At 39.4% G+C, this 11,367-nt stretch overlaps 2 protein-coding genes across 2 annotated transcripts in view; both read right to left on the bottom strand.

Annotated features, from left to right (window-relative positions):
• LOC142832944 (uncharacterized) overlaps positions 1–4,648 on the bottom strand; it is a 776,034-nt gene extending 771,386 nt beyond the window's left edge. The window contains exon 1 of the mRNA XM_075943776.1: positions 497–4,648. The gene's annotated coding sequence lies outside the window, so the exon portion shown is untranslated. The remainder of the gene's footprint in view (positions 1–496) is intronic.
• Positions 4,649–5,333: 685 nt separating this feature from the next.
• Positions 5,334–11,367, bottom strand: part of LOC142859771 (uncharacterized) — a 60,576-nt gene continuing 54,542 nt past the window's right edge. The window contains 3 exon segments of the mRNA XM_075990164.1: positions 5,334–7,559; positions 7,562–9,295; positions 10,971–11,097. Coding sequence (XP_075846279.1) covers positions 7,510–7,559; positions 7,562–9,295; positions 10,971–11,097 — 1,911 coding nt within the window. The 3' untranslated portion in view covers positions 5,334–7,509.

Below are 11,367 nucleotides of genomic sequence, written 5' to 3'. Positions count from 1 at the left end.
TCTCTTAGCACTAAAGGGGCTGGGGAGAGGGTGAATTGGAGAAGTGGCAGGGAAATGGGAGGAGGGGAGGAGGTGTAAATTTTGAATGGTATTATTTATAAAGCAATAAAAAAAAGAAAAAAAAAGCAAACAGCAATATCTCAGGGAAGGAAGAATACTACCAATAATCCAAACAGCAGCAACATAAAAAACAAAAAGCACAGAGAACACACACTCTTTGAACAATATATTTAGCCACTCTGGAAATCAATATAGAGAATCCTCAATTAAACAAATAAATCCTCATGTTAAAGAAGTCAAGCACATGACGTAGCTGTTCAATTCCTTGGCATATGTTCAAAGGACTCAACCCCCTCCTACTCCACAGATATTTGCTCAGCCCTGTTCATTGCCACTCTACTCACAATAGCCACAAAGGAGAAGTAACCTAAATGTCCTTCAGCTGACAAATGGATAGTGAAAATATGGTACATATACAATATGAAACATAATTCACCTGTAAAAATTGAAATCTTGAGCTTTGAAGTTGAATGGCTGGATCTTACTGAGTGAGGTAACTCAGACCCAGAAAGACATTGCGTGTTCTCTCTCATAGGAAGTTCCTAGCTCCTAATCTTCAGATGTGAATCCATAAGCTGGAGTGACTGCAGTAACCAGGAAAATAAAAAGAGACCACTGTTAAGTGTGGGGAAGATAACAGGCAGGGCAATAACAGGGAACGAATGATCTGAAGGAGGAAAAAGATAAACAGGGAAGACTTAATTATGGACAGGGACAAATATAAACACAAAAGGAGCGGGGTAAAATAACAGTAAGGATGTCTAAGAAGTCAAGAAGAATCAGACTATTATAATCTACCTAAAAATGCCTATAATACATATAGGTCTGTATACATATCCATTTAGTGTGTAAATAAAGAGTTCTCATCTGGATTGATAATGCTCCTCACAAGGGCATAGATTTTCTAAAAAACCACTAACACCCGGTAAAAGAAGCCTACTTTGAAATTGTTGATAACAGCTGTCCAAGACATCCCCAAAACATTACAAGCTATTGTTGTTGCCCATGTTTGCTTCCCAAAGGTAAAAGATCAGTACCCATTGCTGAAGAAGCCATGAACTTTGGACAAAAAAAAAAAAAAGACTAGTATGGTTTTATACCATTTTCTATTAACAATTAAGTGCTAGAGAGATAGCTTGATGGTTAAAAGCACCTATTATTCTTGCATAGACTCAGGTTCCATTCCTTGAATGTACACTGTGCCTCCCAACTGTCCATAACCACAATTCTAGCATGCCCATGAAATACAGTCAAAGCTCCAGTCATCCTTGTGTGATTCCAGATGACACCACAGATCCACACAACCAACAGTACCATGAGAGTTGACGAAGACAAACAGCCCAATGCACTAGAGCATCAGATTCAGAACCTGCCCAATAGCAATGACCATGTGAATGTTACCAAAATACCATGAACTTGTGCTGTAGACTGGACAGCCTCTTCAAATAGTGGTATTCGGAAAAATATCTATCTGCATAGAAAAACATGAACCTGGCTTCAATTTTCTCCTCCACACAAAGAACCACAGACTTCATGTCCTGAAACCATGAACCTTGCAGAGTAACACAAAGGGGCAACACTTGATACAACAGCAGGAACTGACAAACAGTACTGTGCACAATAAAAAACATCCAGGGAAAGGGTAATAATTAAAAGTATGAAGAGACGGGCTACACAGCAGATACATTTATTAGACATCTACTTAGACTACCATGGATAAAATCCCACAATCTACCAAAAATTACAAAGGAAGCAAATGACAATACAATCAATAAACAAGCAAATGAATTAATAGACTGTGGTCAACAGCAGTCGGATGGCCAACATGTATATATTAAAAAGTGCAACAGTGTAGATCATAAGATAATATAAATTCAATATACAGAAATTCTCTCCAGTCAGTGATCACACTCAAGTTCCTAAATAATAACAAATGCATTTCTTTCAGTAATTTCTTGAAATATAAATGGATATTATTCCCTAAGCAAATGACATAAACAGATTTAAGCATTCAAAAAAAGGACAGCTGAGAAAGCATGTATTTTCTACCAAATTTCATTTCACTTTTAAAGGTGCAAAAAACTGAGAAAGAAGGAAAGTTTTCAAAAATAATGCCATGATTATGAACAGCTGTTAAAGACAACTGATGATTATCATTACAATGGTGACAGAAAAATAAAGAAAAAAGTATCAAAATACAAAGTAAACAGTATTAACAAATGATAAAATGGTCCATTAGATAGAAAGTCCTTGATCAACACAGGTGCATGTCACAAAACATAGTATACAGACATGCACAGTGACAAAACAGGAGAATATATACAACATGTAAAAACTGGCACACTGCCTCATTTTCTTTTCAAACACAAGACAACCTAGAAGGAGGTCTGACTTCTCTAAGACTCCAAGCAATTCCTCTACCAATGCTATTTGTATGTCTTACAGAAAGTAATTCCGAAAGTACCAAGGAAAAGAAAAGAACCAGAAAATACCAAGAGGACCAAATTTAGAGGTGATCTCACAGTATATTACCATTATAGCAATGGAAACCACTTGGAATGGTTATGACCACAAGACAACAGGAGATCCATAGAAAGGCAGTGTAGATGGAGTTATGTAGCATAACTGGTCTTAATAATAAAAACCTGGAGTTAGATATTAGGGGGTGGAAGCTGAAAGATCAGAAAACAGAGCAGCCAGCCACTAGTTCTTACCTCTGCGAAATCCTCAGGTTGAATGGAGTATTCTGTCTCTACAAATCCACAGACTGAATGCCCTGAGCTCCTGTCTCATCCTGCTTTATATTCCTCTCTCGGCCCAGCCATATCCCTTCCTGTCTCCTCCTCCATAGTGTTGGGATTAAAGGTGTATGAGTCTCAAATACTGGGATTAAAGATGTGAGCCACCAAAGCCTGGCTCTGTTTCTGTTTTATACTGGATCAATCTCAAGCCCAGGGTAGCCTTGAACTCACAGAGATCTGTCTGCCTTTGCCTCCTAAGTGCTAGGGTTGAAGGTGTGTTCCACCACAGCCTGGCCTCAATGGTTAACTAGTGACTTGCTCCCCGCTCTATATTCATGTAAGCTTTATTTGTTAAAGCACAAACAAAATATCACCACAAAGTTCAACAGTCTGTAAATATATTTCCGGATTCTTTTCAAAAACTCTGTTGGCATTATTTTCAGGAACAGACATTAACACTAAGATGTAGAGAATGTGCTAGAATACCAAAGCTCCAAAATTCTGAAAATAATCCTAGAGGCATTTTCATTTTTTTATAATATACTAAAATCATAGAAATGAAAACCAATTATGATGGCATGATCAGTGATGTGAATGCAGTAAGGACAGCATCACTCACATGTATGGTCAAATACAATTTTGACTCCACTATCAATTCTTCTGTGGAAAGTCTTCTTGTGCCTACAATAGGCTAATCATGAGGTCTCCATGGATGTCTTCAAAATTATTTCTAGTGAAAGTGAATGTGGCAAATCTGATCTCATGTCCCACTTCCACATTGACTTGAACCCCTTGCCGCCAATCCCTCCACCATACCTGGATCCTTAGCTACTGTCTCCTCTCTCTCTCTCTCTTCTCTCTCTCTCTCTCTCTCTCTCTCTCTCTCTCTCTCTCTCTCTCTCTCTCTCTCTCTCTCTCTCTCTCTCCCTTCCTGATCTCTTTGTTCTGCTGCACAGGGGAGCAGGTCTGGGTGATCAGTGAGACCTGCACATGAGAAAAAGATTGTTCAGAAATCATCTGAATTTCTAAGAGTACCATGCTCAGTAGAAAAAGAGAGGGTTCTACAAGTGATTCCCTGATTGAGATGCAGGGTTAGAACAATGCAAATATTTAGAAAGCATTTTCAGAGAGTATAACTTGAATCCCAAACTCAAGCACAGCTCAGTTCAAACTCAGGGGCAGAAATATAAAGTAAATAAAGGATTTGAGTGACAATATTATACACAAATGAATTAGTGAATTTATCAAGGACCAAACATGATGGAAGTCTTAGATCTCTCAATGGGCACAAACATGCTGAGCAATTTGCCAAAAAGCCCTGAGGAAGAGCAAGGGAGACTCCAAGCATACTGTTCTCACCCACAGAAACCAGAATGCTGCAATTCTGCAATATCCAGTCTCTGTACAAAATATTCACAATATTACAAAATATTCACAAGAATATTTTGGAAACCAGAAGGTTAAAAAAAATCAGGATTAGTCCAGTGCAGATGATCTAAAACTTAACGACGAGGGTAAGATATTCACAACAATATTTCACAGCTGGCTTCCTTGTGAGCAGCAGAGAAACTGCTCGCACCCTGGTCCCTTTCCCCCTGGGTCCCAGCCCCGCAGCTCTTCCAACCTGGGAGATTCCAGGGCCGCCGGGATGCGGTTCCCCCCATTGCGAAGCTGACTTTCCCAGGCCGCCCCCCTCGGCGACTGCCGCTCCGGGGAGTTTTCGCGTCCCCTCGACACCCAGCCGCGTCGTCTACACCTAGATCAGCAACACGCGATTGCCCACGGTGCAGGTCCCGGAGGAATCACAGGGAATCCACACTTACAACTTCTGGCTTTGGCTCCTCAGCTCAACTTACCGAGCTTTAGCGACCGCACTTTCCAGCTTCCTTTACGTTACTATTCTAACCCCTCCGACTTACGCACTTCCTCTACATCTCACCAATGGCCAACAACATCCTCCATCTGCTGTTTCCGGTTGTGTGTCCCGGTCCCATAGAGGAATCGTCCCGCCCACTCCGTCTCAGGCCGCCTTCCACACAGCTCCAGCTGTCAGGCTGCCCTGGACCCGCTCTGCACAGCTCCCCTCATGCTTGCTGCCAGCCTAGAGCAGAAGTGATCTAGGAGGACGCTGCATCCCGGTATCACCCCACAGTGAGTTCAGAACCTTTCAGATGAAAAGACAGGCAGACTAGCCTCGACTTGACGACCAGCCTCCCGGGCTACATACACAAATGATAACTGCCTAAATTCAGGTGCCAGAGTCCCATCCCCAACACAGACATGAGAAACCAAAACAAAATACTGTAATTGGGTCGTGGGGATAGACGTTTCACGAAGTTGGATTTTGAAAATAGGTGTGTCAAGAAGGCAATTGTCAGCCCATTACTAACAGCTCAGGGCTGAGTTCATCCCGCGTTGTACAGCTTTCACGACTAGATGGTGGTCTTGTCATTTTACCCACTCGGGAACAAGTTAGTCTTCTAGGAATCAGGCTAAAAGTGCTTTGAGATAAAACTTAAGACTCCCTCTGCCCCGCACACTACCCCACTCACTCCCAGGTGGATGCAGAAAATAAGGTTGTGTTCCCAAGTGTAAAAATGCGAGTCACACCTTACTGGCTATGGCTCTGGAAACACTGAGGAAGAGGAGGAAAGGGAATAGAAGGGAAAGAGGAGGAAGGGCTAAGACATGCCATGTTCTAGACTCCATATAGCTGTTGTAATCAGTAATTAATAGTAGCAGTACTTACCTTCATTGACCTCATACTAGACCACAGTCTAGGAAAGGGAAAGGCTCTTTATGTCTCCAACATTGTCCATGAATGGATTGTAGGAGGAGAATCACTGCCTTTCATTGTAATACTCTGCAGAGCCCTCCAGGTTCCAACACAGAGCTCCAAACTCATAGTCTCACAGATGGCCCTGGTTAATCTCAGTGGGTCCCAAGCAAAATGAATAGAGATTAACACAATAGAGAGATTTTTTTTTTTACAATTGTGGACCAGGATAATAGAGGTAGGAGGTGAGAGTGGACAGTGTGTGTATGAAGAAGGGGGGGATAGTTGGTAATATATTTTTAATGGCCTCATCAGTTCATAATTTCTTTTTGGTTGTATCAAGGTTCAGGAAAACTTCCTTTATTATTCCAAGAAGTATTTTAAATAGCTTTGCTGTGTTTATTTGAAGTTTTGATAGAACCCTGTTGACCTAATCCTGGAGAGAAGAGGGCATTTTATCACTTGTTCCATCTCATTTCTACTTGGAGTTCTGTTTACATTAGTTACTTTATGTTGTAATTTGGTATGCTGTAAGCACTTGGAAACATATATTTCAATTGGAGTTTCCAATTAAGTGGAATATAAGTCTTTAATATCAGTAGAAATGAGATACACTTGATTATTCATGAATGTCATTTAGGTGGTGCAGTTACCTTGGGTAATTTACAAGACATGAAAAGAAAAAGTTATGTCTAATTAGGCGAGGTCATGCCTTAAACCTTAAGCCTTAAACCAAGCACTCAGAAGCAAGGGGGATCTCTGAGTTCCATGCTACCCTTTTCTACACAATGAGTATAGGACAGCTGGGAACACACCGAGAGTCCATGTCTCAAGATAAATGAACTTCTCCTTGACCAACAGCGTTTATGCTACCAGAAGCACCGTGTATGCTCCCAGAGGAGGGAAGCAACAGTCCTATCCATCTGTGATGCCTATAAACCACATAAAGATCACCATGGCAAAATTCCCCTAAGGTTGAATCAGTTGCAAGCACATGTTGGTAGTAACCCACAGCTCTGTCTTCAGACTTAAGCCCCTCTTCACAGACGGGAAACCGTGACTGACTGGTACTAGAAATCTTGTTACCTCCTCAGTTATGAATCTTGGGAGAACCTACGACACCCACTTAATAAACCTGCATAAGCCCTCACAAAAATCTAAACATTTTACCTTGTACCCACAGATAAGTGTAGTCATCACTTCTCGTTAAGGAAACTTCTGTTGCAACAGGCAGAACCCACTACAAAAAAACCTCAATTAGTCAAATGCAGAGAATTTCACATGTTGGGATTATATATAGTATACCTTTATTTAGTTTCTCAGGATTATGAATTTTGCAGTGCTCAACAAAATTAGAGTGCTTTGTCACATTTTTTAATGTTACCATATTTTGTCCTCATTATGATATTTTGTTGTTGTTTAGACAGTGTTTATGTAGTCCTGGCTGTCTATGAACTCACTATGTAGACTAGGACGGCTTCTGACTCAGAGATCTTCCTGTCTTTGCCTTCTGAGTGCTGGGATTAAAGGTTTGCATCATCACATCACTATTATTATGAATTTTTAGATGTTGAACCAAGTATTTTTATCACAGCTTTTCTGAGGGGCTAGAGATATGAGTTAGTGGTTACAAGGACTGACTACACTTCCAGAAGACTGGGGTTCAATTCTAGACACATATAACAGGTCACAATTTTCTGGTAATCCAGGCTTAAGGCATCTGATTACCTCCTCTGGACTCTCCAAGCACCAGGCATACATGTAGTCCACAGAAATACTTACATACAATGCAACCATATAAAAACAAAAAACAACAAAACTTTCCCTGTAGAATTTTATTTTCATATAAGCCCTGTGAAATTTGTTAAGATTTAGACCTTGATGAAAGACATTCACAAGTTTCATATCTTTATGCTTCTATTAGTGTGATTTCTAAGCAGAGAATTCAGATAAGGCTATGCCACATTATTTGCAATGGTATTTTTCTCTCCAGTTTGAATTTTCTACTGTTTTCTAAATCTCAAAATTTGAATAAAGGACATGTCACATTCTTTGCATTTGTAAGGTATCTACCAAGTATGAATTTTCTGGTGTATTCTAAGATGTGAGTTACGGGAAAAGGATTTGTCACATTCCATACATCTGTAAGGTTTCTCTCCAGTATGAATTTTCTGATGTTGCCTAAGAGTTGAGCACTCAGTAAAAGATTTGTCACATTCTGTACATCTGTAAGGTCTCTCTCCAGTATGGACTCTCTGATGTGTTCTAAGATGTGAGTCCTGGGTAAAGGATTTGCCGCATTCTGTACACTTGTAAGGTTTCTCTCCAGTATGCATTTTCTGATGGCGTTTAAGTGCTGACAACTGGTGAAATGATTTTCCACATTCTCTGCATTTGTAAGGTCTCTCTCCAGTATGAATTCTCTGATGTATTCTAAGATATGAGTCCTGGCTAAAGGATTTGCTACATTGCCTACATTTGTAAAGTTTCTCTCCGGTATGAATTTTCTGATGATTTCTGAGATTTGATATTACACTAAAGGACTTGTCACATACCTCACATTTGTAAGGTTTCTCCCCAGTATGAATTTTATGATGTCTTCTAAGAGTTGAGTTCAAGGTAAAGGATTTGTCACAGACCTCACATTTGTAAGGCTTCTCACCAGTATGGATTCGGTGATGCCTTTTAAGATGTGATAAGTCAAGAAAGGACTTACCACATTCTTTGCATTCGTACAATTCCTCTAAAGAATGAGTTTTCTGATGTCTTCTAAATGATGAATAGTGGGTAAAGGAACTGTCGCAATCATTGCATTTGTAAGGCTTCTCTCCAGTATGAAGTCTGTAATGTCTCCTTAAGTGTGAAAGCCAATGAAAGACCCTGCCACATTCTTGACACCTATAATGTTTCTCAGTGGTATGGATTTTCTGATGTCTCCTAAAGTTAGAATAGTGGGCAAAGGATTTGTCACATTCCTTACATTTGTAAGGCTTCTCTCCTGTATGCATGTTCTGATGGCTTTTAAGTGCTGAGGACTGATGAAATGACTTTCCACATTCTCTGCATTTGTAAGGTTTCTCTCCAGTATGGAGTCTTTGATGTGTTTTCAGACTTGAGCACTGGGTAAAGGATTTGTCACAAATGTTGCACTTGTAGGGTTTCTTTCCAGTATGAATTCTTTGATGCTTTGTAAGAGTTGACTTCACAGTGAAGGATTTGTTACATTCCTGACATTTGTAAGGCTTCTCTCCAGTATGAATTCTCTGATGTACAGTGAGGCTTAAGGCAGTACTGAAAGATTTCCCACATTTCCCACACTGGTGTGGTTTTTCTCCAATGCAGAATTTTTGTTGTAAACCATTGTATGTAGAGCTAAAATGGTCATCATATTCTTCCTGCCTGTTCTCGTTCTTTGCAGTGTAGAGTCTCTGATCTTTATTAATGTTGGAACACAAATTTAAAGATTTCTCACAGTCCTTAGGCTTGCAAGGTTCTTCTCCAGTGTGCACACATTCATGTCTATCTGGGTTTGATGAGTCAATAGAGTCATCCCTGTGATTACTGCATCTATAGTTATTAGAGTTTTCTGTAGTTTCACTTATTCTATAATATGCACATGTGGAGGGGTCATGAAGCACTTTGCCAAGGTCATTACACTGAGAAGACTCCTTTTCATTATTCACATGTAGATGGGCAGGATCACATATGCAACAGTTCTCTGAAAAATGAATACAGTTCACATTAATAGTGCTTGTTCCAAGATTAAACATTTGATAAATAACTATCTCCCTAAATTCTCTCTTAAGATAAGCCAACCAGCAACTATTTAGAATAGTTCCCAGTAGTCAACTTTCTTCACCACTGTTATTTATGGATGCTCACAAACACAGAGTAATAGTCTTCAAGGAAGTTGAAGCAGAGAACTGAGAAATCAGTAATTAGCTTGGGGACGGAGGTAACTGCCCAAGTATATTTAAAATATATGCCACTATTTTAAAATATTTTTTTCTCAGAAATTGATGAAGCAGAGTTTAATCCAATTCCAGATTCACAGTGTTTACTTACTAATGTACAGCAATGAAAATTTAAGTCAAAATACCCAATTCCTTAGAAAATTAAAGGACTATTGAAAAGCATCACAAATTCTATATTTTCATGCTGAATTTAGATTCTTTAAAAAGTAATAGATGCAAAGCAAGTATTACATCAGAGGCTCTAAATCTGCGGTTCTAAACCTGTGGGTCATAATTGTCTGAAAATACATGTTTTTTTCCAATGATCTTAGGAACCAAGGCATCACTTAGTAGCAAAGTTACAGTCAAACATTAGCAACAAAAACCCTTTTATGGTTGGGAGTCAACAAAACATGAGAAACTCTACTAAAAGGCTATACCGTTACCAAGGTTCAGAACCACTCGCTGCTCGAGATCATTTGAAGCAGGGCTATCATGGGAAGTCAGGGCTTATTTTTAGTCACCATTGATATACATGTGAGGAAAGCAATCACAGAATAATCCTAATTCGTGGACTCTCATTAGACTTAGAACGTTGTAAGATTATTCCAATCTGATATCAGCAAATAAAACTGCATTTTGTACTAGCATTAAGTAAAAACCATACTCCAGGTGTAATAAGACACATCTTCTAACAATTACAGTATTTAGAATGCATCCCTGGGCAAGGAAACTATATATTCGAGGTTCAATTATCAGGAATCCTTTCAAAAGGAACTGAATATTGCAAAAGCATTCTCACCTCTTTCTTACTCTTTTATTGGAAGCTATCATTGTTGTCATGCTCCTTCACTAGCGCACCCTAGTTGTGGCTACTCTTTGCTCTCCACCTCTCAAGACAATCTTATTTGCTGTGGACAGGTGACCACGCCAACCTAGCATATAATAATCTATGTGTTCTGTGAGGCCATCCATGATCCATGCTATAATTTTTAGAAAGAATGAACATGTTTAATACAGTACTATGCTCAGTAAAGAAAGAGAATACACAGTAGAGGAATATAGGAATGATTTTCCAATTGCTATTTCCTGTCAGAATCTTCAGCATATTTAGGGAGAATTTTCAGTTTGAATATCTTGAATTTTTCTCACAAATAAAACAATATTAAGAACAATGACAGACATCGAGCTTTAAGATATAACTGGAAATATTATATGCTACTGAGTTTCTGAATGTATTATGGAAATGAAATGAAGGGTGCATCACACCTATAAAATGGAGAAGAGAGAAAAAAAAACACAAAGAAAAAGTTCTTTTCTACTCCCAAGCATTCCCTAATCTCCTATTGTTTTCACGATAGCCTAACAGAGAGTTCATAACGTATATAGTCAGTACATACAAAGCTTGAGTTAGCAAGTCTACAAGCAAAATGTTCTCACCCACAGAGAGCAGGTTGCTGTAATTCTCCAACATCACATCAATGTACAAAGTTCTCTGAGCAGAGTTCAGACACTCCCACTCCTCTTGGGAGAAGTCCACAGTCACATCCTTGAATGTCAACAGACCCTGAAATACAAAGTACAGTTTGTGTTTCTACCAGACAGAGTGCTCTCCTAGATATAAGGAGATGTGAGGAAATTAGGGGACTAGATGGTAAAGACAGTTACTCAAAGATGATTTCTAATATAGTCATACTTCACAGGATGACACAGTAGTCTCACAGGCAATATACACGAAACAACACAGGGGGCTGGAGAGATGGCTCAGAGGTTAAGAGCGTTGCCTGCTCTTCCAAAGGTCCTGAGTTCAATTCCCAGCAACCACATGGTGGCTCAC

This window comes from Microtus pennsylvanicus, chromosome 1 (assembly GCF_037038515.1).
Source record: "Microtus pennsylvanicus isolate mMicPen1 chromosome 1, mMicPen1.hap1, whole genome shotgun sequence".
NCBI classification, from domain to species: Eukaryota; Metazoa; Chordata; class Mammalia; order Rodentia; family Cricetidae; genus Microtus; species Microtus pennsylvanicus.
The sequence above is the reverse complement of the archived record's forward strand: the minus strand, read 5'-3'. Positions and strand labels throughout refer to the sequence as shown.